The sequence below is a fragment of the Capricornis sumatraensis genome, chromosome 11, assembly GCF_032405125.1.
Source record: "Capricornis sumatraensis isolate serow.1 chromosome 11, serow.2, whole genome shotgun sequence".
Lineage (NCBI taxonomy): Eukaryota > Metazoa > Chordata > Mammalia > Artiodactyla > Bovidae > Capricornis > Capricornis sumatraensis.
Window position 1 is genome coordinate 20,237,107 of NC_091079.1, and position 27,907 is coordinate 20,265,013.

The window sequence follows — 27,907 nt, forward strand, 5'->3', positions numbered from 1 at the left end:
AAATTAATAGACTTGTGAAGTCATTCGCACCATTGATTTCAGAACATTTACAGTCCCCAGCCCCTGGCAAACACTGATCTACTTTAGGTCTCTGTGGATTTGCCTGTGTAGGACATTTCATATTAATGGAATCATCCAACTTTGTGTCTGGTTTCTTTCATGTGGTGTAATATTTCTCCCATGTCATAGTGCGTGGTTCTCCATTCCTTTTTATGGCGGTATGATATTCCGTGGTGTGGATAGACTACGTTTGGTTTACCTCTTTCTAGGGTGATGGGTCTGGGGGCTGTTTCCACCTTTGGCTATTGTGAATATGCTGCTGTGAACACTTGTGTGCCGGTTTTTGTGTGGATGGGGGCTGTTTCCACCTTCGGCTATTGTGAATATGCTGCTGTGAACACTTGTCTGCTGGTTTTTGTGTGGATGTATGTGCTTATCTCTCTTGGGTATATACCAAGGAGTGGAATTGCTGGAACATGTGTTAATTCTATATTTAACGGTTTGAAGGACTGCCAGATTGCTTTGCAAAGCAGCTGCACGGTTTTGTGATCCCATGAGCAGCGTGTGAGGTGTCCAGTCTCTTCACATTCTCACCAGCACTTATTATCTGCTATTAGGGATCCCCTGGTAGCTCAGACGGTAAAGCATCTGCCTGCAATGCGGGAGACCCTGGTTTGATCCCTCGGTGGGGAAGATCCTCTGGAGATGGAAATGGCAACCCACTCCAGTATTCTTTCCTGGAAAATTCCATGGATGGAGGAGCCTGGTAGGCTATAGTCCATGGGTCACAAAGAGTTGAACACGACTGAGCGACTTCACTTTTGATTATAGCCATTCAGTCCTAGCGGGTGTGAAGTGGTTTCTCTTGATTTTGATTTGCATTTCCTGATGATGTTGAGCATCTTTTCTTCTGCATATTGGTTATTTCTGTGTCTTCTTTTGAGAAGTGTCTGTTCAGAGACTTTATCTGTGTTTACCTTGTTTTTTTTTTCTTTTTATTATTGAGTTGTTAGTGTTCTTCATGTAATCTAGATATAAGTCCCTTATCAGAGGATTTGCAAAAATATTCTCTGATTCTATGGGTTGTCTTTTATTTTTTTGATGATGTTCTTTGAAGCACAAGAGATTTTAACGACAAGTCCAGTTTATCTATTTTTTTCTTGGTTGCTATGCTTTTGGTGTCATATCTAAGAAACTGTTACCTATTTCAAAGTTACAAAGATTTATATGTATGTTTTCTTCCAAGAGTTTTATAGTTTTTGCTCTTACATTTTGTTCTTTTATCTATTTTGATTTTTTGAATATGGCATGTGGTAGTGGTCCAACTTTATTCCTTTTTTTTTTTTTTTTTTTTTGCCACACAGTTTGCTGATTCTTTGTTCCCAAACCAGGGATCAAAGCCAGGGCCCCTGCAGTGAGAGCGCTGAGTCCCAACCACCAGACCTCCAGGGAAGTCCCCCAACTTTACTCTTTTGCTTGTGGATATCCAGTTGTCCCAGCACCATTCACTGAAAAGATTCTTCTTCCCCCACTGAATGGTCTTGGCACCCTCATGCTTTTTAATGGATACAGTACTAAGCATTCCATTATGTGGAAGTACCTCACCTTATTCATCTGGTCCCTTTACATTTGGACAGTTCAGTTCAGTTCAGTTGCTCAGTTGTATCCGAATCTTTGCGACCTCGTGAACCGCAGCACACCAGGCCTCCCTGTCCATCACCAACTGCTGGAGTCCACCCAAACCCATGTCCATCGAGTCGGTGATGCCATCCAGCCATCTCATCCTCTGTCGTCCCCTTCTCATGCAATCTTTCCCAGCATCAGGGTCTTTTCCAATGAGTCAGCTCTTCACATCAGGTGGCCAAAGGATTGGAGTTTCAGCTTCAACATCAGTCCTTCCAATGAACACCCAGGACTGATCTGCTTTAGTATGGACTGGTTGGATCTCTTGCTGTCCAAGGGACTCTCAAGAGTCTTCTCCAACACCACAGCTCAATTCTTCGGTGCTCAGCTTTCTTTTTAGTCCAACTCTCACATCCATACATGACTACTGGAAAAACCATAGCCTTGACTAGATGGACCTTTGTGGACAAAATAATGTCTCTGCTTTTTAATATGCTGTCTAGGTTGGTCATAACTTTCCTTCCAAGCAGTATGCATCTTTTAATTTCATGGCTGCAATCACCATCTGCAGTGATTTTGGAGCCCAGAAAAATAAAGTCTGACACTGTTTTCCACTGTTTCCCCTTCTATCTCCCATAAAGTGATGGGACCAGATGCCATGATCTTAGTTTTCTGAATGTTGAGCTTTAAGCCAGTTTTTCACTCTCCTCTTTGACTTCATCAAGAGGCTCTTTAGTTCTTCTTCACTTTCTGCCATAAAGATGGTGTCATCTGCATATCTGAGGTTATTGATATTTCTTCCGGCAATCTTGATTCCAGCTTGTACTTCCTCCAGCCCAGCATTTCTCATGATGTACTCTGCATATAAGTTAAATAAGCAGGGTGACAATATACAGCCTTGATGTATTCCTTTTCCTATTTGGAACCAGTCTGTTCCATGTCCAGTTCTAACTGTTGCTTCCTGGCCTGCATACAGGTTTCTCAAGAGGCAGGTCAGGTGGTCTGGTATTCCCATCTCCTTCAGAATTTTCCACAGTTTAGTGTGATCCACACAGTCAGAGGCTTTGGCATAGTCAATAAAGCAGAAACAGATGTTTTTCTGAAACTCTCTTGCGTTTTTGATGATCCAATAGATGTTGTCAATTTGATCTCTGGTTCCTCTGCCTTTTCTAAAACCAACTTGAACACCTGGAAGTTCACGGTTCACGTATTGCTAAAGCCTGGTTTGGAGAATTTTGAGCATTACTTTACTAGTGTGTGAGATGAGTGCAATTGTTTGGGCCTATCATTAAAAGTGATTGTATTTTGGGACTTCCTTGGTGGTTGGTCCAGTGAATAAGAGTCCGCCTTCTAATGCTGGGGACTTGAGTTCGATCCCTGGTTGGGGAGCTAGGACCCCACATGCCATGGGGCAACTAAGCCTATCCACCACAACAAAGATCCTGAGCGCTGCCACTGAGACCTGATGCAGCCAAATAAATGAAGAAATATTTTACAGAATGATTGTATTTCTAATTTGGCCCCTGGTGTAGATGACCCAGCAGGGCTTTCTCCCCTTGTCTCTTCCTCTCCCCTCCTCCAGGGGAGCTTGGGTCATGAATTAGCTGGGGAAGGGTCTTCCCAGCTGGATGGTCAGTGCTTGGCAGGGACTGTTCCTGCTGCCCTAGGGCCAGGAAGGAGGAGCGGGCATCTGCTACCCATATGCATCCTGGGGTGGGGTGCATCCAGAGCCCGTGCTGCAGGGAGGAAGGGCCTGGAAGGACCCCAGAGGCTGGGAGATCTTGGGCAGGCTGGTGGTCAGGTGGGCCGGGGGCAGCATGGGGGCTGGGGGCCGTGGAGTGGGGAAGGCGTAGCTGGGGGTTCTACCCCCTGCTTTGGGTTCCTGTGGCTGCCGTAACAAATCGCCACAGTCTGGGTGGCTTAAAACAACAGAAGTTTTCTCTCACAGTTCGGCAGGGCCGAGCGCCCCCAGAAGCTTTGGGGCAGGTTACTTTCTGGCCCCCCTATCTTCCAGTGGCTGCATCCCTGCAGTGTCGCCTCCATCTTCAGCATGGCCTCCCTTGCATCTTCTCTTCTGTCTCTTGTAAGGGCACTTAAGACTGGACTTAGGTCTTCCAGATAGTCTAGGATGATCTCATCTCAAGAATCTTAACTAAGTTACAACTGCAAAGACCCTGTTTCCAAAAGTACCTTTCATGGTTTCTGTCTGCTTTTGGAGCCACCATTCAGTGCGCTGCCACTTGCCTTCTGAGATTCATGTCTGTCATGTGCAAAAGACATTTGCCTCTCCCAGCATCCCCAAGAGTCTTACAGCCACAACACTCAGTCCAAAATCTCACCTAAATCTCATCCAAAGCCCCACGTCTCATCTAAGTTGTCTCTATCAGGTATAGGTAAGATTCTGCATATGGTCCACACTGGGGTGAAACCCATCTCAATTTGGGGACCTGTGAGCTAGAAATCAAGTTGTATACTTCCAAAATATAATGTTGGAGAGGCATAGAGTAGACAGCTCCATTCCCAAAAGGAGGAAGAAAAGATAAAGGGGTCACCAGTCCTCAGCAGGGCAAATTCCAGTATGGCTGAAGGCCTGAGAACACCCATCTAGGGCTTGATGCTTTGCTCTCTGTACCTTCATCTCTGCCGGCCTCTGTCTCTGGGCCCAAGGCTCTGCCCTTGGAGTCATCTTTTGCTTTAAAAAAAAAAAAAATCTATTTATTTATTAGACTGCTCTGGCTTAGTTGCAGCATGTGGGATCTAGTTCCCTGACCAGGGATCGAACCTGTATTCTCTGCACTGAGAGCTCGGAGTCTTAGACACGGGACCACCAGGGAAGTCATGATTTTTCCCTTGATGGGCGGCACATGTTTGAAGCTGAGTAGCTGCTCTGTTGCCCCATTTCCTGCCTGCAGAACCCCTGAATTCCAGCATCTTTCCTTCATCCTCTTCCATCCAAGCTGGCAGTGTTTCTGCTGATACAGCACCCTTTTTGACCGTGTGGGTCTCCCGTGTACGTCACAGGGACCCATACCATCAGGGAGGAGGCTCCTCCTTCCCAGGAGGCCCCTCTCTGAGCCCAGCTTGTGCTGAGATGGTTGGATCTGCTAGTCAGACATCAGCTCTTTTCAGAGGACGACTGTCCAGTCACGTCGTTGGCTCTCTCTCCTCACAGCGAGACTCCCTGCAGCCGCCTCTCCTGAACCTGGGTGGGCGTGAAGTTCCCGGGTCACCAGCACAGGCTGTCTTCCTGTTTCACAGTTCCTTCCACGATTGGTGCCTTTCCTCCTGGACTTTCCTGTAAGGAACAGATAAAAGCCAGGTCACATCTCCCACACTTGGCTTGGAAACCTTCTTAGCTAAAGATGCAAGTTCATCTCTTGCAAGTTCTACTTTGCACCTGACACTGGAACTCAGTTCAGCCAAGTTTTTTGCTGTGTTTAATAAGGATCACCTTTCCTCCAGCTTCTGGTGATTTGTGCTCAAGGCAATCTAGGCTTTTTCTACCATACTCCTCAAGTTCTCAAGCCTCTTCTGTTACCCAGTTCCAAAACCAGCGCCACGCTTTTAGACATTTGTCACTCCTGGTAAAAATATCTTCATTAGTTTCCTGTGTCTGCCATAACAGATGACCACAAACGGGTGGGCCCGAACAGCAGAAACTTCCTCTCCCCTCTGGAGGCTAGAAGGCCAAAGTCAAGGTATTGTCATGGCACTGGCTTCTCTGGAGGCTCCAGGGAAGACCCTGCCTGCCTCTGCCTTTTCCAGGGTCTGGTGGCTGTGGCGTGCCCTGTGGCAGCATCCTTGCAGCCTCTGCCCCTTCTTCACAGGCCTGTCCTCTGGGGATCTCTTTTCTGCCTCTTATAAGGGCACTGTCATTAGATTTAGGTTCCACCCAGATATGCCAGGGTGATCTCGTCCTGATATCCTGAACTTAATCACATCTGCAAAGACCCAATTTCCACTTCAGGTCACAGTCACGGGCACCGGGGGTCTCAACGTGAGCACACCATCTGGGGCTGCTGGTCAGCGCCTTCCCTCCAGGTTGCCTGCAGTTGGTGATTGGTGTTCTGTAAAACCTCCACAGCTTTATGTTTTATGCTTGTTTTTTAAGAAAAACGTGCACAGTATTTTATAGTATAATTTAGTTTATGTATAACTTTGTAATCTAATATTGTGAAGTATTTAGGTGCAAACATAATTGCGGTTTTGGACTCTGAATTTTAAATCATTATAACTAAGATCAAACACATCTTTATTAATCAAAATAGGAACCATTACAATCAACACATTTTTGCCAACAAGAAATAAGTTTATTTCTATAGTGTAAAAATCCATGCTTCGGGATTCAGTGAACTCTTGGAAAGCATTTTCTGCCTCCTTCTGGCTGTGGTAGCGTTTTCCCTGCAAAAAGTTGTCAAGATGCTTGAAGAAGTGGTAGTTGGTTGGTGAGAGGTCAGGTGAATACAGAGGATGAGGCAAAACTTTGTAGCCCAATTCATTCAACTTTTGAAGCTTGGTTGGTTGTGTGATGTGCAGTTGGGTGTTGTCATGGAGAAGACTTGGGCCCTCTTTGTTGACCAGTGCTGGCTGTGGGTGTTGCAGTTTTCAGGGCATCTCATCGATTTGCTGAGCATACTTCTCAGATGTAATGGTTTTGCTGGGATTCAGAAAGCTGTAGTAGATCACATGGGTAGAAGACCACCAGTCTCTACCATGACTTTTTTCTGGTGCAAGTTTGGCTTTGGAAAGTGCTTTGGCGTATCTTCCTAGGCCAACCACTGAGCTGGTTGTTGCCAGTTGTCATATAAAATCCACTATTTGTCACTCGTTACAATCTGATCAAGAAATAGTTTGTTGTTGTTGCCTAGAATAAGAGAAGATAATGTTTCAAAATGAGGACTTTTTTTTATTTGCGATCAGCTCACGTGTGTTAAGTCAGCTCATGAGACACCCACTCATTCAGTTTTTTCACTTTTCCAATTTGCTTCAAATGCTGAACGACCTTAGAATGGTGAACATTAAGTTCTTTGGCAACTTCTCGTGTAGTTGTAAGAGGATCAGCTTCGATGATCTGGCTCTCAGTTGGTCGTTGTCGTTGTCAACCTCCGATGGCTGGCCACTACGCTCCTCATCTTCAAGGCTCTCATCTCCTTTGCAAAACTTCTTGAACCACCACTGCTAACCACTGTACGTTGGTTAGCAGTTCCTGGGCCAAATGGGTTGTTGATGTGGTCTCCTCTGCTTTACAACCCATTTTTAATGCGAATAAGAAAATTGCTCCAATTTGCTTTTTGTCTAACTTCATTTCCATAGTCTAAAATACAGATAAACAGCAAGTAATATGTTACTAGCAGAAAAACAAGAAGGGAGAAATGCGCATTAACACGATGTATAGCATAGTCACGTTTATTTAAGAAGGTATTCCAATATCAAACAGCAAAAGTCAACAGTGCAAAAAGTGCAATTACTGTTGCACCAACCTAGTGTTTTAGACACGTGTAACTTCTTTTTATTTAATGTTACAACAGATACGATCCTTCTATGATATTAGTTTGTGATTTGCATAGTAATCATATCCTCTTTATTTTGTGCTATTTCTGTTTTTGTGTGGCAGGTGTACTAAGGGACAGAACGCACACGAGGTGTGTCTCGGGCAAGGGGAGTGGGTCCTGCACCGCTGTGGCATGTCAGCGGTCAGCGGAGGAGCGTGCCTGGGCTCAGGCACACATGCCACCTGCTGGTCTCAGCACCGCCTCACTGTTGTGTCCTTGGGCAGCTTCCCGCTCAGGACCGCATCCTATTGAAACTGATCTCCTCCCATGGAACAGTAGGTTTGGTCTAGTTCAGCTTTTTTGCTGCTGGAAACTGCTGCTTGGAGAGCTGTGTTGCGGGATCGTGTGTGTCTATGGCTGTTGTTAGAAATGGAATTTCTGGGTCAAACCAGCAAGATTTAAGCTCCAGGTGCACCATGGTGCCGTTTTTTGTTTTTGTTTTTTCACCTATCAGATTGGCAAAATTCCAGAACCCCGGTTTCTAGATTGTATTAGTGAAATGGTGGGAACCAGGCCAGTGAAAATGTCTATCAGGCCTAAAAACCGCAGTGCGTGAAACAGCAGAGGATGGGGGCAGTGCCTGAGGGAGGAGGGTGGGTGTAGACCTGCAGCGGGGGCCCTCCCGACGGTGCAGGCAAAGGGTCACTTTTTGTGTTGAAAGGGGGAAAACCAAGAATCGTGTTTGTATTTACTTGACTTTTCCCCATAAAGAAATTTCAGAGATTTGAAGAGGAAGCCAGTCCTGACTGTGAGTCGCATACTGTGTGTAGGGCAGGGAGGGGACGAGATGGGGGCACTTTTCCCTGTGTCTGGGGAATAATTCCTATTCAAACACAGTATTTTTACAAGGTCCTAAGGTGTCTGCTCTGGAGTAGGAAATAGTAACCCCCTCCAGTATTCTTGCCTGGAAAATTCCATGGAGAGAGGAGCCTGGCGGGCTACAGTCCAAGGAGTCGCAGAGTCAGACATGACTGAGCGGCTAACAACACACAAAAGGTTGTCTGCCAGGTTCTGCAGCGCCTGAGAGGGCTCACTCCGCCCCCTGCCTACCTTGCACCCCGAGTCAGGGCTGCAGACAAACAGCAGCACATCGCCGATCTGATATGAAATCACGTGAGCAGGTAAATGAGGCAATTATTAACAGAGTTGGCGTGCGGGGCCGGCGTGCCTGTCAGGAGCGCAGCTCTAGCTCAGGCGCAGTGGTCCTGTGGGGTCAGACCCCTGCGCTGGGAACGTGAATCTGCTGTGGATCTGGGTCTTTCTTTGTGCTTTTGGGACTTTATCCATTTAAGTCCTGACAGATTTTTATCAGTCCATGTCAGAGAAGTTTATATCGTGCACTGCGAATGCAGGGTTTCTCCCACCCTCTTTTTCTAACTCTCCATTGTTAGCCTATAAGAAATCTCTCCAGTCTTTCGAAGGATGTTGCAAGCTGGCCGTTCTAGTGGGCGCCTTGTTGGTTCTGACGGGTGGTCGACGGTGCTGGTTTAGGTGCTGAGGAGGCAAAGGACACTTGTCATCACTCTGTGGTCAGAGTGGCGTGTATACGGTTTCCTTTCCTCATAGGCCTGGATCCACCTTGCCAGCAGCTGAGCCTGGAGGCTCGCTCTGGCCTCTGGCCGTGTGGCTTTGGGGACATCCCAGCCACCATGCTGAGTTTTATCGCCCAGCTGCTCCTGCTTCCAGTACTTCCCACAGGGGAGGCCTCTGGGGCAGTGTCACCGTCAGACTCAGATGGAAGTCTGGTCTCCTGTTAACAGCTGGCCTTCCCCACCCATGGTTCAGCCACTGGGCACTTTAGTAATTTAAGGTTCAAAAAGTAAAACTTGAATTTGCTGTGGGTGGTCTTTACATAGGATTTACATTGTAGTCACAGTTATCTATGTGCTCCCAGTGGCTCTGGCTCAGACAGTAAAGAATCCACACGCGTGCAGGAGACCCAGTTTTGGTCTCTGGCTCGGGAAGATCCCCTGGAGGAGGAAATGGCAACCCACTCCAGTATTCTTGCTTGGGAAATCCCATGGACAGAGGAGCTTGGCAGGCTAGTCCGTGGGGTTACAAGGAGTTGAACATGACTGAAGGGACTGACACTATTCATGTAGCACTTGCTCTGTATTAGCCTATATGTAAACACTACTTCAGTTTTTATAAGGGACTTGAGCATCCAAGAATTTGAGTGTTGGCTAGAGTTCTGGCACCAGTTCCCCTCAGACCCTGAGGGACCCCTGGACCTCCTTTCCCAATTTATTGGGCCACTTGTAAAAATCAGAAATCTCAGTGAGTTTTTATGAGTTGTCAGCAATTTTGAGATTGATACATAGGTTTTTTTCTTTAATCTATTACTGAGGTGAACCTATTACTAGAGTGCTCTGTGTGATTACAGGGGAACCCTACATAGTAGAAGCCGTCTGTGGCTATCACCTGCCAACCAATCACTAGTGAGCTGCTGCAGGGCAGGCTGCCCCCGGGTGGGTGCAGTGTGAAGCTGGGGAGCGCTGGTGGGGAACAGGGACTTGAGGGCAGGGAGGGCCTTGGGAGCAGCGGTGGTCTGGCTGGCAGGCGGGGTGTGTGGGGGTGGGGTCCTCCTTGCCTCTGGCCCAGGGCCACACCTGCCAGGGTCTCAGGAGACTCGGGGGGCACTTTGTCCCAGACAGAAGGGCTGGGAAGGAGGGGGCCTGGCTGTGGTGGAGGAGCTCAGCTCAGGTCCCAAGGACCACAGGGGTGTGAGCTGCTTATTTGCTCATCAGCCTGTGCCTGTGGGTGCTGCTGGCTTTGCCCCTGTGGTGTCATCATGTGCCCCCCAGTCCAGACCCAACAGGCGGCGGGCCTGTAGAAGGAAGGGTGGATGCCTGAAGGTGGCAGCCCGCCTGGGGAGGGTGTGGGCCCCCAGGGAGGAGCTTTGGGTAAGGACGGAGGGAAGACTGGGGTGTAGGCCTGTGGGAGACCCGGGTGCCTGTGCCCCACAGCCCCACACAGAGGACCAGGGTGGAGTGGGAGGCGCTTCCTGGGGCTGACCTTGAAGCGGTGTGCCCGCGGCACCATGAATGAGGCCGAGCTCATCCCACTGGGCAGTGCCAGCGAGGACATTCTCCCCAGGGCGCCGGCAAAGACGCTCGGTGTCCAGGAGGCTGATCCTGTCAGCAGTAGGGCTGGTGGTGGGGACCCCGCGAGATGTGCTGGGACCCAGACAGTTGGTGGCAGATGGACAGACCAGACGGTGGAGCCACCAGGACCCGCAGGGCTGACCCACCACGGGATGACCCCAGGGTGCTGGCCAGAGCTGCTGGGTGGTGGGTGGTGGGTGGTGGTGCCTCCAGGGAGGGAGGAGGAACCCTGAGAGACAGGAACACCCTGAGACAAGCCCGGTGGGGACCTCACAGTGGGGAGGTGGGAGCTGGCTGCCACTTGGGGGGTCATGTCACCCGATGGGCTGAGGTGATCCAGAGGAGCATGTGGGTGGAGGAGGGCCCCCAGCTGAGGGAGAATGGGGAGAGCATGGCAGGTGGGGAAGTGAGCCGTGATGAAGGGCCTGTTCTGCCCAGTGGGACCCACCTTTGGGCCTCATGTGGGGCGCTTGCTGGGGAGATGGCCAGGAGGTCCAGACTGTTGGGCCTCTCCAGCAAGCAGTGAGTGGCCATGATTTCGAGGTCAGGAAAGCCACGTGCCGGGGAGACTAGGAGGGCACTCTGAGGGTGGCCAGCGGTGAGGGTCGGGAATGTTTGTGGGGGCTGGGCCTGCCAGGCGCGCCTGGATCTAGCTTGCTGGCCTGGCAGTCTGGCTGGGGTCAGCGGGGTCAGGCGATCGAGAGCTGGAGGCTGGAGGGGTGAGGGCTGCGTCCATGGGAGCAAGTGCTGGCGGCCAGGCCCTGCGCATTGATTAGCCGAGGCTCCGCCCCGGCTGGAAAGCCCCGCCCCGCACCTCCCGGCTCCTCCCCCAGGCTGCGGCTCTGGCCTGGGCAGTGCAGTGCGGGGCTGGACTCTGCGTGGCGGCGGCCGCGCCGCCCTCAGCCCCAGCGGAGACATGGACCCCTCGCGAGCCATCCAGCAAGAGATCAGCTCCCTCAAAGGTGCGGGCCAAGGCGGGGGGCCGAGACAGGTCATGGGGTTTGTGGACCAAGCTGTGACCTCTGCCTGGATGCAGTCCCCACAGAGCAGCGGTAGGAGTCTGCAGCTCTGGGGGCAGCTTTGGGCGTGGGGAGCTGGAGCCCCAGGAGGCCCGGCCCATGACCCACCGGGCCTGCAGCTGGTGCGAGGTCCTCCCGAGGCTGGCTGGGAGGGCTCCAGCCGCAGCCCCGTAGCCCCACGGCCCCGCAGCCCCGCAGCCCTGCAGTGTGTCGGGGGGGCGGGGCGGCTGCGGCGGCGGGGGCGGGGGCGGGGCGGGGGCGGGAGCTGGCTTCTGCTGGCGGTCGGGTCGGCACTTTCTGCTCCAGCACTCTGTCGTGTCCCCGCCCAGCTCGTCGGCCTGCCCCCAGCGTCCGAGGGGACCCGCCGGGCCTAGGGGATCACTGGGGGGAGGCGCCAGGCGGGCTGGCCCCGGGCAAGTGCACACTGCGGTTCTTTGTTCTGGGATGGGGGGTGCTGGGGGCTGCCAAAGGGCGCCGACTGGTTGCCCTGGAGACCCGGAGGGGCCTGGAGTGGGGTGGAGGGGGCCGCCCTGTCTGCCCGCCTGGGCCCTCCCTTTGCTGAATCAGCGGCTGCGGTTCCCGCAGTGTGGGGGATGGGCAGAAAGGGCCGTTCTCCTAGCCCTGGGACCTCGGGGGCGCGGGGGGTGCGCTGGGAGTAGGGCCGAGGGAGGTGTGCCGCAGCCGGCCGCGCGGGCCAGGCCGGGAACATCCTGCCCCAGGTCCTTCTGTGCTCCTCCCCTCAGCCGGCGAGGCCGGGCTGGTGGGCGGGAGGGGGACGCCCCTTCGCGCCCCGCCCCCTTTCTTGAGCAAGGGTGGGGGTGACAGGGCTGAGGCCAGAGCAGGGCTGTGTGGGAGGAGAGACCTTGGTTTGAGGGCCTTGGGTGCGGCTGGAAATCATTTTGGGAGGTGGGATGCTTTGGGGTTTGTTTGGTGGGGTACTTGGGGGTTGAGGGGGTTAGATCGGAGAATCAAACTAAGAAAATGTGCGTTGGGTGTCGGGGTGGCTGGGAGGGAGAGAAAGTCAGCGTGGGGCTATGGGGTGGGCAGGGGGAGCGCCGGTGGCCTCAGGGAGGGCTGAGAGACAGGCCAGGAATGGCCTTCCTCCAGCGCAGGGCCAGGCCGGGCCGCTAGCCTGAGTGCTGGCCTGCACCCACAGCTTGTGTCGGTTCCGCAAAGTCCTCGTGGCCCTCGGGGCGCGCGGGCGCCGCTCGGCAGAGAGGGCACGGCAGCTGCCCACCCCGCGTCCTCCCAGCCGGCGCCCCGCCCTCCCTGAGCCGGAATCCGGCCGCGCTGGGCCCCTGCCCGCCGGCGGAGGGAGAGCCGCAGAGACCCGGCGGGAAGGGCTGTGGGCACAGTTGGCTGTGCCTGCAGTTTCCTCTGCCACAACTCCGGGCGCGTGTGCGTGTGTGTGTTGGGAGCGGTTCTGCAGTGCCATGGCAACGGCCTCAGAACCCCGCCCCCACCCGCCGCCTGTTTGCCGCCTGCTCGCCGGAGCCTCCCACCTCAGGATCCCCCCACCTCCGTCCGATTTCTAATCAGTTCCCGGGTTGGCCTTGCTTGGTGGGAATGGGTGTGTCTGCTTGGTGGAGCGGGCAGCCCCAGGTGGGAGAGTTGGGGTATCGGGTGGGATGGGGAGGCGGGGCGTGTCTGCGGTTGGAGGCTCAGCAGCGAGGCCTGGGGGGGGACTGCTGGGTGTGGCCAGGCCAGGATCCAGGGTCCTCACGTGGAGCATACGGTCCCCTCCCAGCTGCTGGCCCCCCATCACTGGGGCCCCCAGACCCTGGTGTAGCTGGGCTCCCATGCATCTGTCCAGCTGGCTCACAGGAGGCTCTGGGGGGTGAGAGGGGCTTGGAGGGGGCGGACTTGGTGACTTTGATTCCCTGTAGCAGCTGAGAGCTTCTGGCCTCTGACAGCTGGCCTGGGGCAGTGGGGGGTGGAGGCCCCACTCTGAACCCCCCCCCCCCTGCCCCATTCCCTGCTCGGACTCCTCTGGACTCAGAGCTGACTCCATGCTCCTGGCCCACCCTTGATCTGGCCCGGCATGGCAAGTGTTAAAAAGGGCCACCAGTATCTGGGTCTGACATTTGGCGGTGGGGGCTCTGTCCCTTAGCCTGCCTGATGGACAGCAGCCAGTGGTGCCTGCAGCCTGCCTGTCAGTGTGCTGTAGCAGCTGCCCCTGCCGTGCCCCTAGACCCCTGACCCCAAGACCCCAGTTCTCCTCCTCCCTTCTCAGACCCCGGACCCCTCACCACCTCCTCTCTGCCCCCCAAGACTTCAGCCCTCCTCCCTTAGACCTGGAGCGCCCCCTGCCGGGACGGGCAGCACCCTGTTCAGATCCTTGTGACTCCTGAGGCCCTGAGACCACACCGCGGCCTGAGGACCCTCCTGCCCTCTCTCCTTCCGCTTCCCTCTGCCACCCTTTGGACTCTGGGTCCGTGGCTGCTCCCGCCGGCCCGCCCTCCCCCGAGTCTTAGAACCTTGAAGGAAGTGTTTAGAAACTGATGTAATTACTGACGTGGAGCCGCGGGCCGGCTCTGCGGGAGGGGGCCTGCCTCGGGGGGCGGGGTGGCCCCTCTGCAAGGTTTCCCCCCACCCTGCGAGGGCCCCTGTTGGTCGAGGGTGGGAGGGGCCGCCCTTGCTGCTGAGTCAGAGGGGGCCGGCCTGGGCGTCCTGAAGGGCGGGCGGGCGGGAGGCTCGCGCAGGCGGTGGGCAGGCCGCAGTGCCGGCAGGAATCGCACGGAGCCAGGGAGCCTGGCGCCGCGAGCTGCTAAGCCGGGAGCCCGCGCCCTCGAACTGAGCGCTCCGCCGCAGCCTGCCTGCCCCGGGGCCCATCTCCTCGCTGTGTTCAGGGCGTCTCCTGGCCTCTTCTCTGGGCCCCGCCCGTGCCCTCGGCTCACCGACACCCGCGGCCATGGTGGCCGGCATGTTCATGCCGCTGGACCAGCTGCGGGCCATTTATGAGGTGCTTTTCCGAGAGGGCGTGATGGTGGCCAAGAAGGACCGGCGGCCCCGCAGCCTGCACCCTCACGTGCCCGGCGTCACCAACTTGCAGGTCATGCGCGCCATGGCCTCCCTGCGGGCGCGGGGCCTGGTGCGGGAGACCTTCGCCTGGCGCCACTTTTACTGGTACCTGACCAACGAGGGCATTGCCCACCTGCGCCAGTACCTGCACCTGCCCCCGGAGATCGTGCCTGCCTCTCTGCAGCGTGTGCGCCGCCCCGTGGCCATGGTGATGCCCGCACGCCGCACCCCCCATGTGCAGGCCGTACAGGGTCCCCTGGGCTGCCCGCCCAAGCGGGGGCCGCTGCCCACCGAGGACACTGCCCGAGAGGAGCGGTGGGTCTACCGCCGGAAGGAGCCTGAGGAGGGGGCACTGGAGCCCCCTGTGGTGCCTGCCACCACCCCAGGGACCCTGGCGAGGCAGGGGCTGGAGCCTGCCTTACCCACAGGTAGCTGCACCCTGGCCCCAGCTGGAGGGCAGGGGTGTGGGGGCCTGGGCCTGGTGGGTGGGGGTGCGGGGCCTGGGCCTGGTGGACGGGGTGGGCAGCAGGTGTGCAAAAGCTCTGCTCCTGCCAGCAGGCGGCGCTCTCTCCGCCTAGGCACTCTTGCCCGTGGATCCAGGGCTCCTCCTCCTGGCTTGAGGATCTTGGGGTGGGTAGGCCAAGGAGGAGCCCATGGGTTACTGCCACCCATAGCCAGGCACACCCTGGGGCTGGGGGTGGGGCTCGTGATTCTCGGACTGGCAGGACCAGCTGTCGGCACAGCCCTGGCTGGCATCCTGGGCCCTCTCACCAGCATCACCCTCGTCCTGTGCCCTGCCTGCCCCCTCCCTGCCCCAGGGATTTGTCTGCTCCAGGCTCTCTCTGCAGGGGGTGGGGGCGTGCAGAGGGGGTGCTGGGATGGGACAGGGTACAGCCGCTCTCCAAGTGGGGATGACTGCCTGGTCTTTCTGAGCCGTGGGTTTGTCCAGCGGGGGTGACATCTGCCCCCCGGTTGTGTGGCACAGATGTGATATGGTGGCTGGGTGCTTGGTCAGCCTGGGGTGGGTGACAGCCTAGCAGGCAGCCCTGGGCCGGGACAGGAAGAGCAGACTCGTGGCCGCGGCAGTGCAAGACTCTGCCTGGGGTCTAGGCGGATCCATCCCAGGGTGACCTGGGTCCCAGAGGATGGACTGGGTCCTGTTGTCCCAGGGGCTGGCACCTCGCGCTGTGCCCCGCACTGTGGCAGCCTCCTGTCCCTAAGGACCTGTGCTGCACCACCCAGGTGGGCAGAGGGTCTCAGGCAGCTCAGGCTCACACCTGTGCTTCTGAGCTCACCGGCCTCCGTGTTGAGTGGGGGTAGCGGATCCCCAGCATAGGGTGGACTCCATGTCTCTCCAGCTGGGGAGGAATGTGGTCTCTGGGGGTGGGTGGGGGCCTGGGGTGAGGCTAGCACGGTGGGCAGGAGTTTTGCCAGGTGGATGAATGGGGGGTCAGGGGACCCAGGCGCAGGCCCGGGTCGGGCCTGGACCCACTAACTAGGGCCCAGGCGTGGGAGCCCATCTCGGGGAGTTTGGGAGGTTGTGGGTGGCGGGGCTCACCACGTGGCCTCTCCCACGCCTGTCAGTAAGGTGACCGTGTCCCCCACCAGAGACAGTAGTACTGGGCTGGGCGGCGGTCAGCTCTGACAGCACCTGATGGACGGTCTCCCCGCGGCCTCCTCCCTGACCGTTGCCTTGATGGGGCCTCTGCCCCATTCTGGTTGGCAGAGCAGACCCTCCCCCTTCCTGGGTCGTGGGTGTGGGGAGCATGGACCCCTTCCTTTTATCTCCTTCCTTCCTTGTCTGTGGCCTGGCTGGGCTGGTACTGGGCTGAGCGGCTGGGCGAGCAGTTGGCTGTGGGCCAGGAGGGGGGACTGGGTGTGGCTCAGCGAGCAGGGGGGGGTGCCCCCAGCCCTGAGGGGTGACTCAGTCTTCCCTTCCCGGCCGCAGCCGCTGCCGGTGGCAGCTCAGAGTTTCCAACAGGAAATGAGTTCCAGCTCCAGGCTGAGTCAGGGCCGGAGGGCGTGGGCTCCCCCTTCCCCGAGGTCCTGCAGGCTGAGCGGGATCTGAGCACCACCCTGGGCACAAGAGGACGCCCAGGGCACCTTGGATGCTGGGTGGGGCACAGGGCTTTGGCCTGGTCTGCAGGGGTCCTGATGGCTTGGCTAGGAAGCTTCTGATGACATTGGCAACTGTCGACTTCTCAGAGTTTTAAACATTATCAAGTGGGGCTTCCCTGGCGGTCCAGTGGCTGTGACTGCGCTCCCAAGACAGAGGCTGCATTCAGTCCCTGGTCAGGAAACTAGGTCTGACAGGCCCCAGTGGAAACCTGGCACAGCCAAATTAAATGAAGAAATAAATACTTTAAAAGTTATCCAGCGATGCGCCACACAGACCCCTCACTTGCTCACAGCATCGCCCCTCTGGTCCATCTGCAGAAGGGTAGGTCAGCACGTGGGCCCAGCCGCCACACTCGTCACAGCGGCCTTGCTCAGGTGGACCGCCTCTGCCCGGCCAGCCCTGGCCAGGGAGCTGCGGACCCCTTCCCCCGTGCCCTGGTGGTCTGCTCATCCGTGTGGGAAGGTGTCCACTTGCTTGTTCCACCACTTCCCAGTCAGTCCCAGGCTGAGTCCCTGGCTGGACGCCCCCAGCATGTGGGATGGATGGGCTGGGTGAAGAGCGAGTGGTCTGGGAGGGCCCCTGTGAGAGACGCCCTGAGCTGAGCCCTGACTGAGGAGGACAGCGCTCGGAGAGCTGCCAGGAGGTCCGACAGGGTTCCTCTGGGGTTACTGGAGACATGGACCCAGGGGAGTGGGTTTCATACATGAATTTCATTTCTCAATGAGCCTGGCTCAAAATTCAGAAAGAACTAGAACTTCAGTAGAAAAGAAGTGCCGTCTGAACACGCTCACCCCTGTGCTCCAGCAGCCTCTATGCTGCGGGTGCAGGTGCCCTGCAAGGCTCGCTGCTCCTGGCCATGCCGCGCACCTGACTGTCCCACAGGCTTGTCCGCAGGCGCAGAGCCCTGCCGCTCCCTTTCACGGCACGTGGCGCCCCTGCCAGCCCTCCATTAGTCTCCAGTTTTGTGTCCGGTTGTCTGCGGGGAGACCCGTAGAACTCTGGCAGGTTTTCTAAGCAGGTTACAGTACGATTAGGTTTGTCTTTTACCGGGTCTCGCAGTGGCTGGGCAGTCCAGCAGCATGGAAAAAGTGCAGAGGTTGGTACTCAGCTAAGATATGTCCCTTTGTCAAGGCTGAAGGCCTGGAGGCTGAGGCAGAGGAGGGGTCTAGGAGGGGCTGGGGTGGTGCAGGCTGTTGGGGCCGGTGCTGGGTGGGGAGGCTGCCGGGTGGGTGGGCTGGGCCGGCAGGCAGAGGAGGGCCCTCCAGTCACACCTGAGGGCTCAGGGATTGCAGGCGGGCTGGTCCGACCCGTCGGTCCACTGGGCTTCACTCTGCCGGGCTCTCTGACTAAGGGGTGGCCATGAGGAGGAGCCAGGCTCCCAGAACTGGGTGGGGAGGCCAGGGCTCTGGCGAGCCCTCCCTTTGCCTCCCACCCTTTCCCTCCTTCCTGCCTTCCCTTCCTCTCCGCTCTGCCGCTCCAGAGCAGCCCGGCTCATGGTCGGCAGCTATGGACAGGTACAGCATGGAGGAGCTGATTCAGCTGGGCCAAGGTAGGGCAGGGTTGGGCCAGGGTGCAGGTCTTCAGAAGGGAGGGGTCCAGGCCTCCAGCTGGGGCTCTGCTCTCCCCACCAGCCTGTGGCCGGGGCCCTGCAGGGGCAGGACTGTGGATTCCAGATGAGCATGGCTCTGTCTAGAGATGCCACCTGTGGTGTGTCTGGGGCGGGATGGACGTGTCTCGGGGTGCCAGGCCTTGCCCCAGACTTCCATGACTCCAGGAGCTGGTTCCCCCTGGTGTTGGAGCACGGAGTCCTCTGAGGAGGAGCCCAGCCCTGGCCTTCACAGCTGGCCCCTGCAGGCCGGTTTCCTTCAGAATTGAGTTTCTGAAGCATGGGGTTGATGGGCAGGAGGCTTGGGTGGGCCTGGCCCTCCACCCCCTCCCCGTTGCCCCTGGCCTCCCCACGTGGGCTGGGGCACCCCTTCCTTGGCAGCCAGAGGCCAAGTGTGGTTTGCTGTGCTCTGCTGCCGGCTGCCCACATGTTCCAGGCAGTCGACCAGGGCTGAGGTCGCAGCCTCGCGTGGCTGGGGTGTTCCTCGCTGGTTCTGTGCCTCAGTTTCCTCAACTGTGTGGTGCGGTGACGCGTGGGGCTTACTCCTTGGAGTTCTCAGAGGGTCAGACTAGAATGGCCCCTGTGGGCTTCCTCCATGGGGTTCTCAGAGGGTCAGACTTGACAGGGAGGAGGGGGTGGGACCGCGACCTCCACCTGCTGTTTCCTGAGCGCACCTTGGCCCTGGGATGTCTGAGACCCCGGGCTTCCAGGGTCTGTGTGGGCCTGGGGCCGGCACCTGAGCGTCCTGGGTTGCTGAGGAGGGCGGCCCGACCTGGCCTGAGACCTGACCTTGGGAGGCTGTCCTGCCCGTCCGTCTGGGCCAGGTGTTGTTTGGTGACCTGCCAGGGGAGAGGGTGGTGGTGCTTGCCAGGGTGGCCTTTCCCAGTGCTCCCCCCCCCCACTGCTGTCAATGCCCGAGGGGTGGGCAGGGCGGGAGCTGCACCGCCTTTCAACAAGGACAGGAGCCCCCAGGCTCGAGGGCCACCCTGCTCCCAGGTGGGCCCCGACACCCAAGGCTTCCCCTGTTGGACTCACCGTGGGAGCTGGCCTGGCGCTGGTGCCCTGGCTCTGCACGTCATGTTCTAAGTCAGGACAGATGACGGGCCTGGCCTGCCCTCCTGGGATATTTATATCCGCGGGCCCCCTGCCCACCCCCCTCCCCCACGGACACAGCTCTGCTGACAGCAGCAGCGCCGTGCCCTCCTCCACGCACCTCTGCGTTCGCTGCCGCCTCCGAGGGGCCTGTGACCCTCCCGACACCCAAACCTACTCGCTGTCGGACCCGTGGGCCCCGCGCTGTCCCCAATGAAGATCGTGCCGGGTAGGTGGGGCTGCCTCTGAGAGCCCAGCGGGCGCTGCGGGGCCCACCCCCTCCCTGTCTGCTGTCCGCGGCGGGGCGGGGGGCGTCGGGTCGCCCTGTCTTTGACAACGGTTGAGTCCGCTGCGAGCCTGGAGGCCAGCAAGGACCGGGGCGCTGGCAGCTGTCCTCAGGGGCACCCTTGGAGGCAGAATGGGGTGCTGGGCGCCACGGTCACCCCCTGTGGGGGCGGGGGAAGCCCGTGTGAGGCCGCGAGGGCCCGGGCTGGGCTGGGGGTGGGGGGGCTGCGCTCAGCCAGGCCTCCCCGCAGGCCCCTCCTCCTGGCGGGTGTGGCCGCGGGTGAGCAGGGGTTAAGGCTCCGCTAACCTTGAGCGTGCGAGCGGCGCAGGGCCCGCGGAGCGGCGCCGCCGTGGGAGGTGGGGCGGGTGGGGAGCGCGAGTGGCCAGAGCGGGAGGAAGGCGCGGGCGGGAGCGCAGTTGGTGCGGCGGCGGCGGCCGACAGTGGTCGGGCGGTCCCGCAGGGGGCGGTCCCCGGTCCCGGGCACCCCCAGCCGTCCTCCACTTCCTCGGGGAAGGAAGAGGGGCTGCCCGGCTTGGAGTAGCCCTTCCGAAGGGCGGCTGCGCCTGCCGAGCGCGCAGGCCGGCGCCTCCAGAGCCATGGAGCCCTCGGGCAGCCTGTTTCCTTCCCTCGTGGTCGTGGGCCACGTCGTCACCCTGGCCGCCGTGTGGCACTGGCGCCGGGGGCGCCCGCGGGTGCAGGATGAGCAAGGTAAGGCCGATGGTGGCCACCCCCGGGGCTGCTGTTTCTTGCCGCCAGCCGGCCATGGGGCTGAGGGCGGGGCGCTCGAGGGGCCGCCTCTCTCCCGCCCCTGAATTTCCCTATGCCCGCCCCTTCCTGTCCTGGAGGCTCGCGCGGGCACTTGGCCAAACAAGGTGTGGACCCCAGGCCCCGCACCCTACGCTGAAAACCCCGCCTGCTTGTCTGGGCAGGGCCGGGACTCTGCCTCCATCAGCCTGGAGCCTGCTGCTGGGCAGGGCGTAAAGGGAGGGCTGGGGGAGGTCTAGGCAGCTGGGGAGGGGGCGGCAAGGGGCAGGGGCTTTCCTAGGCCCCTCCCTAGCAGCCCGTACGGAGCGAGCACAGGTGACTGTCAACACAGAAACCGCAGCTGGCAGGTGCAGGCGTCCCGGGGACTGAGGTGGGGCCGCCGCAGGAGGTGGGGCTGCGGGAGCTGGACAGGTGCCTGAGCGCCCTTGACCAGGGCCCAGTAACGCCTCGGGACCTGCGGCCGGGCTTACGCTGCCCTCCCCCGGCTCCAGGTCACCCGCTCGAAGCTATAGCCCTCGGCAGTGGCGCCTGGCCCAGGACTGGGTGGAGCCTGCCTCCACTCCAGTGAACGAGCAGGGGACTGGGGTTCTGGCCAGAGGGACGGCCCCACTGGGGACCTGCAGGGCGGCCCGGGCGATAGCCTGAGGCGGGGAGGCTTGCCCTGGGTGGGGGTGGCCAGGGCCACCCCGGTGGGCCTACTCTGCGGGAGCCTAGCCGAGGTCTGAGTCCGGATGGGGCTCCTAGGCGTGGCTTTGGGGGCTGGGGAGGGCCTGGTGACTCAGCTGCGGGGTTCAACAAAACGGTTCAATAAAATGCTCAGGTCAGCGCTCCCCGCCTCGGTTTGGCCCTTCCTCCCTCAGCTTTTGTCTCCTGTGCCCACGTGGGCACGCGGTACCCCTTCGGCCGCTCCCTGGTCCTGCTGCCCTCGGCGCCCCTTTTCGATGCTTCTGCTCAGTTCTCAGCCCCCTGCTCCGCACACCCGGCCTTTCCCGCGAATCCTGCGGGAGCCGGGGCTCGTCCCGGGAACGCCAGGCTCGGGCAGTTCCCAGCCTCTGTCCTGGGGCCGCAGCCTCCCCCGCTACCCCCAGGACCAGCCTGGTCCTCTCCCTCCAAGCGGGGGCGCGGCTTCCAGGTCCCCGTGGGGCGGGGCGGCCGCCGGGGGCAGGTTCTCAGCGTCCGGCCCGGCGGGGGAGGGTGTGGCGTGCGGAGCCGGCGGCCTCGCGCGTGGGCCAGGGAGCCGACGCACCGTCCTGTTTGCTGTCCGCAGGGCGCCCGGGCTCATGGCTGAGCCCGGCACACGGGGGGCGGGCGTCGCTTTCGCCGCGCAGAAGGAGGTGGTGCTGGAACGGCCGTGCTGGCTGGATGGGGGCTGCGAGCAGGCGCGCAGGGGCTACCTCTACGGGCAGCTGTGCTGCGTAGGTGGGTGCGGCTGGAGGGGCGGTGGTGCCGGAGGGGGCACCCGTCTCCGAGAGCGCCCGGGAAGGCCGCGGGGGCCGGGGGGCGGTGCCTGGCCCAGGCGCAGCCCCGCCCCCAGGCTCGGTGCGGAAACACCTGGGGAGGAAGGCCGGGTGGAGTCCCCTCTGCCCCCGAGATCCCTCCGGAGAAGGGGGTGGGGAGTGGGGCGGGCCGGCAGGCCGGGGCCGCGGGTTCCGGGCTCCGGGCTGTCGGCAGTCTGCCCGCAGGAGGTGTGGGGTGGGAGGGGCCGGGGCGGAGTTGCCGTCTCTGCGCCGCCCTGTGCTCTCGGCTTCGGCTCCCTTCGTGTCTCCAGGCTTCTTATCCTGGGAGCGGCCCCACTAGCCGTGGATTCTTGCCTTAGTTTCCAAATCTGTGAAAGGGGGCAAAGGTACCCTTCAGAGGGCCACGAGCAACTCTGCGGGACACTGGCCTCGTGGACAGGGCAGGAGCAGCAGTGCTGGGGAGGGGCAGCAGAGACGAGCAGCAGCCTGGCCTATGGGCGCGGGCCGCGGGGTTGGGCCGGCCGGGGAAGGGTGGGTGGTCTCTTGACTTGAGGGCCTGAATAGGATGCCGGATAGGATGGACGGGGAAGGGCGCGTCCTACAGCCAGGGGTGAGGGACTGGCCGGCAGGGCCGCAGGGAGCGCCTGAGAGGACACTCTGAGATCCCGGGGGGGGGGGGGGGGGTAGGGGGTGGCGTGGGGGTCGGGGGGAAGTCTGGAGGCAGCAGGGTGTGCTGGGGAGAGGGAGCCGGGCTTGGGAGGTGGAGGTGGAACCCTGTCCTGGACAGCAATCCAATATCCTTGGAGCCTCTGAGTGGCAGAGAAGACGCTGGAGAGGGGCTGGGGCGGGGGACTCCCCCAGCTTGCCTGGCAGTGGGTGTGAGCCATCCTTGGTGACCCTACACTGGGGTGCTGGCCAGTGTGGGTCTGATGTGGGATCCTGGAGCACCTCTGGGAGGTGAAGGGCTTGTGTGTGGGGCCTCTCCGGGCCTTGCGTAGAAGGGGGGGTCTGTCCAGAGTGGGGGAGCCAGGTGACCTGCGGCAGGGACCCTGAGGTAGGGATGAGGGTAGTCAGCTCCACCTGGTCGGGGGCCCCCTATCCCCTGGGGTGTGAGCGACCCCCCAACCCCGTGGCCACAGAAGGGCAGCGGCTGGGTGGGGTGAGCCTTTCCTGGAAACGAAGCCCGAGGCACCATGGGGGTGGGGCTCCCAGCTGGATCGCATCAAGCCAAGTCTCCGACTGGAAAATTCTGTGGTCAGGGCGGTGCATTCTTTCCTGCAGTGGCTGGGCAGCTGGGCAGTCCCTGCGCGGCCAGGGCCGCAGTGTGCGAGACGAGAGGGAGCCGGGCCGCACCCCTGAGCCCTTTGTCCCACCACCTTTACAACCTGAGTGGCTGATATCCGTGCGCCCCGCCTGCCTGCAAACAGCCCCCCACCCAGGCTGCCCCCAATGCCCTAGGTGCGGCTTCCTTGCCCATGAATCACCCCTCCCCTGACTCACTGGCTGGGCCCCCTTAGGGTGCTCCCCTCTGACCTGGCCCCCCCCCCCCAACTCGAGGCAGAGTTCCACAGCTCAGGGCTGGGCGGTCTTGCCTGGTGAGTCAGCGCTCAGCTATGCGCCCCCTCCTGCCCCGCGGAGCACTCTGCCTTTGGATGGGGGCACTGCTCCAGGACAGGCTTGGTGGGCCGCTTGAGAGGGGCCCAGCCCTCACTGGAGCCTGGTGGCCCTGGATCCGGGGTATAGATGGGATCCTAGCAGGGTGTAGGGCATGTAGGTCTCTGAGGGGTGATTTAGGAGGGGTTTCAGGGAAGGCAGCCGGCCCCCTCAAGCCAGGTGTCACTCCCCTTGGGGGTCCCTCCTTAGAGCCCGTCCGCCCGGCAGTTTGGGCAGGCATGGGGCGGCCCTGGGTCAAGTCTGAGCTGGTGTCCCCCTCAAGATGCGTGACCTTGGGCTCCCTGGCCCAGTGGCACTCAGGCACCCCTCCCTGAGGGGGCCCCCTTTGGAGTGGCCCTGGGCACGGTGTGCGGTTCCCTGTGACCCGACACTTGTCTGTATGCCATGAGATGCAGGTCCCCTGGCACCCGGGTTCCTTCAGGGGCTGCTGCGGGCAGGGTGGGTGAGGAAACCCCTGGGTTTCCTGTTTCTGCCCGGCTGTAGGTGTGGCTGTGGGGGAGGGGCTGCCTTCCTGCTTCCCGCTGGGACACTCCTTCTCTGGGGGTGTGCAGGCTGGGGTGGGGCTTCGGGGGCGGGGACAGCGGCTAGGGAGTTCCGCGGGCAGGGAGTGGCCCGCACTGGGCTCCAGCGGAGCTGAGCGACCAGAGCCCACCGAGCGAGTGTGCCGTGCCTGTGCTGAGCACCTCTGCCGTGGTGTGCCCTGCGGCCGTGAGCGCAGCACCTGGGGTGGGCCAGAACGCCGAAGGGGCAGGGCGGCACCATGTCTCAGCAGCGGCTACGGGTGCCCGAGCCCGAGGGCCTGGGTCACAAGAGGACCAGCTCGGAGGACAACCTCTACCTGGCTGTGCTCAGGGCCTCAGAGGGCAAGAAAGGTAGCGGGACTCCACACCGCCAGGCGGGGCAGGCGCAGGACAGGAAGGGCCCAGTTCCTGCCTCAGGAAGCCTGGCATTGGGTGGGGTGGGGCCCAGACTGTGAGGCTCTGAATTTAGGGGACAGACTCTGAGACCAGCATTGGCCCAGGTGCAGAATTGCTGCTGGGCCAGCCAACCATGCCCAACACAGAGAGGCTGGTGGGGGTGTCTGGGCCTTGGGTGGTGGGGGTGGAGGGCTCTCCATGCCCCGGGAAAGGCCCGCCATCCTGTGGGGGGACAGAGCTTCCCCTCACCCAGCCCTGCCTAGTCTGGGTCCAGGCCTGCTTGGGCCCCCGGAGGCGGCCTGTGTGGGGGTGCGGCAGGCCAGGACTTGTGTGCTGTGCCTCCAGGTGTGGCTGCCAGCTCCAGACCCTCCCATCTTGGGAGACCTAGCAGTGGGCACCCGCGGGCCTGGCCCCCAGCTTCTGTCCAGGACTGTCTGGGGCCTTGTTGGGTGGGGGGCAGTGTGAGTCTGAGGCCCTCTTCAGTGGCACCAGCCACTGTGTCTGCATGGCGGTCTCCTCCTGGGGGCTTGCGGGGCTTCTCCCAGGCCCAGGTAACCTGGTCTTGTCTTTCCCAGATGAGCGGGACCGTGTGCAGAAGAAAACCTTCACCAAGTGGGTCAACAAGCACCTCATCAAGGTTGGTGGTGTGTGCACACACAGTTGTGAGCGTGTGTGCAGGAGTGCCTGCGTGTGTGTATGTGTGTGTGTGCAGGGTCGCGGGGTGGAGGAGGATGCCCTGGCCGTCCAGCCCAAACAAGGGCTGGAGCCCCCTCTGCGTCCACGCGCGCGGGCCCCCCCTTTCTGCCCCGGGGGCCCACCTCCCACCTCTGAACCTGTCCTTTCTGTCTGCTTCCTCCCCCGGCTCGCTCATCTCCTGTCTCTTTCCTCCTCTTCCTCCTCCTCCTGGTCTCTCCTGGTCTCTCTAGCACTGGAGGGCAGAGGTAGGTGCCTCCTTGGGGGCGGGCGTCTTCTGTGGGCCCCTGCCTCGAGCCTTCTGGACTAGCCCCACGCTCTGTCCGTGCAGGCTCAGAGGCACATGAGTGACCTATATGAAGACCTCCGTGATGGCCACAACCTCATCTCCCTTTTGGAGGTGCTCTCCGGGGACAGCCTGGTACGTGTGTCTGCCCGCCCCTCTACGACCCTGCCTGCCTTCCCTCCTGGGGTCTCACCAGTGACCCCCCCCAACTCTGTGTCCGGCCTGGCCTCAGCCCCCCCGTGCCTCCTGGTCAGTGTCCATCCTGGCCTGAGAGCCGCCTGACCCCTGTGCCTGGGCACACGGCCCCGCTGCCCACCATGCTCAAGCCTTGACACTGTAACCTCATGCTCTGCTCTGCTTTGGTTTCTCTGCTGCTTGGACTCTGAACTTTGACCTCTGCCCTTTACCCTTTGCCCTGCTCTGGCCGGGCAGCCAAGAGAGCGGGACGTAATCAGGAGCTCGCGCCTGGTGAGTGGATGTGCCCGCTGGCCACGGCAGCACATGGGCTCCAGGAGCCCGGCTCACCTGGCTGATGGTGCTGGGGTGGGCAGATGGCCCTGCTTCGAGCTGTGCAGCAGCCCACCTGCCACACTGTCCGGGGCCGGAGATCCATAGGGGCTGCCACCGCTGGGCAGAAGGACCCCTCCCCCAAACCACTACCCTCTGCCGGTGGCTTCCTGGCTATTGTGTCCTCCCCGCCCCCTCCTTCCTTCCCGCAGCCTGGCCTTGGACTTCCCAAACCTTTGCTGGGCCAGTGTCCCCCCCTCCCAGTTGGGGTGGGTGACCCGGGATAAGGGTCACGGATGCCGCGGGGGCTCAGGGGTGCTGACCGGCGTACCCTACCTCCCAGCTGTGGTGGGTGACCCGGGGTGAGGGTCGTGGATGCCGCGGGGGCTCAGGGGTGCTGACTGGCTGACCGGCGTGCTCCCCTTGCAGCCGAGGGAGAAGGGGAGGATGCGCTTCCACAAGCTGCAGAACGTGCAGATCGCCCTGGACTACCTCCGTCACCGCCAGGTGAGGCACCCGCCTGGCCACAGGCCCCGGCCCCTTCTCCGGCTGGCTCGTGGGTGTGACCGAGGCCCGCTTGCTCACAGGTGAAGTTGGTGAACATCAGGAACGATGACATTGCCGACGGCAACCCCAAGCTGACCCTCGGCCTGATCTGGACTATCATACTGCACTTCCAGGTAGTGCAGCCACCCACCTGACCCTCTGCAGCCTCCAGAGTCTGCAGGATGGGGCTGGCAGTTGGGGCCTTCCTGTCAGCCTGCGCTGCAGCCCTGTGCTAACTCCATGGCCTGAAGGCCCGGGCCTCTCCAAGGCCTGCCTGTCCCTCGCCCTCTGGCCCTGGCTCTCCCTACAGAAGCACGCGTTCTCTGCTCTGTGTGGCCTCCCGCCACGGGGAAGGTTCTGGAGAGGCACCCGTTGCTCGGGCTGACTCACCCACTGCCTGCCCAGCCGCACAGGAAGCCGCAAATCTGAAAGCTGGGCAGGCAGAGCCTGGCTGGCACGGCAGCTGAGTCATACAGGCGGGCAGACCAACAGTCAGATAACTGGGAACAGACAAGCTGGCAGACTTGGGCCCAAAGGACTGGACTGAGTGCAGGGCCAGGCCCGGGCTGCAGCCATACCTGCCCAGTCCCAGGACCCAACCCTGGCCTGCAGCCACAGAGGCCCTGACCACCCCCACCCCGCCACACACACACACCTCATGACAGCCTTCTCTAGGCCTGGGGCTTCTGGGCGAGCCTCTTGCACGCGCCCTCCACCAACTCTGATCCTGCCTTGTGGGGTGCAAGGTGTAGCTGGGCTGAGGGAGCGCAGGGCACCCACATTGTGGCAGCTGCTGCCTGGGGTGGTGTGGGCTTATGATGCTGAGGGGTAGTGGGTCCCAGTGGCTCCTTGACGTGGGCAGGACACACTTGGCCTCTGCTGGCCGGTGGCTCATGTGCGCTGACGGGGCTGTGCCTGAGCCCCACCTCCTGCCCACTGTGCGGGCAGATCTCAGACATCCAGGTGAGCGGGCAGTCGGAGGACATGACGGCCAAGGAGAAGCTGCTGCTGTGGTCCCAGCGCATGGTGGAGGGCTACCAGGGCCTGCGCTGCGACAACTTCACCTCCAGCTGGCGCGACGGCCGCCTCTTCAACGCCATCATCCATCGGCACAAGTAGGCCGCCAGGCGGGGCGGGGCGGGGCGGGGCAGTGTGTGCGGCGGGCGGGGGTGCCAGAGTCCCTCGGCCGGGCGACTGCAGACATGCTGGGGCGAAGGGGACGGCGAGAAGGCGTGTGCTGCGCACAGGGAGCCGCTGCCTGGGGAGATGGGCTCTGCTGCCAGCTGCTTCCCCAGGAGGCCCAGCCTGGCCCACACCCTTCCCGCTGCCTGCCGGCCCTTCCCAGTTTCTTCGAGGCCGGAGGACCTCAGGGCTGCTGGTTTTCACAGCCATGAGCACTGGCCCCACACTGATGCCACAGAAGAGGCCTGAATAGGGTCAGTTCTTGGGGGAACCTCAGCCTCCACCCAGGACCCCAGGGCCTGGTGGACAGGGTAACTGCAGGGAGCCCCACCCTGGGCCCCAGCACCAGGCAGGCCCCAGGAGCTCCTGGGGGCGGGGCCTGCACACGGGCCGCCTGTGTGGGAGGAACTCAGTGCTGTGTGGAGGTTGCTTCTCAGGGTGAGTGTGGGCTGGGGGCT

At 60.5% G+C, this 27,907-nt stretch overlaps 1 protein-coding gene across 6 annotated transcripts in view; it reads left to right on the forward strand.

Moving 5' to 3' along the window:
- Positions 1-27,907, forward strand: part of PLEC (plectin) — a 52,547-nt gene that overhangs the window by 5,039 nt on the left and 19,601 nt on the right. For 2 of the 6 annotated variants that reach the window (XM_068984096.1, XM_068984100.1), the window contains exons 2-6: positions 24,811-24,872; positions 25,260-25,349; positions 26,151-26,228; positions 26,309-26,401; positions 27,216-27,382. In XM_068984096.1, the coding sequence (XP_068840197.1) occupies positions 24,811-24,872; positions 25,260-25,349; positions 26,151-26,228; positions 26,309-26,401; positions 27,216-27,382 (490 nt within the window). Of the gene's footprint in view, positions 1-14,209; positions 14,748-19,349; positions 19,366-20,018; positions 20,131-23,969; positions 24,191-24,810; positions 24,873-25,259; positions 25,350-26,150; positions 26,229-26,308; positions 26,402-27,215; positions 27,383-27,907 lie in introns of those variants that run through there. The other 4 variants (XM_068984095.1, XM_068984099.1, XM_068984098.1 and 1 more) reach the window with 4 other exon arrangements.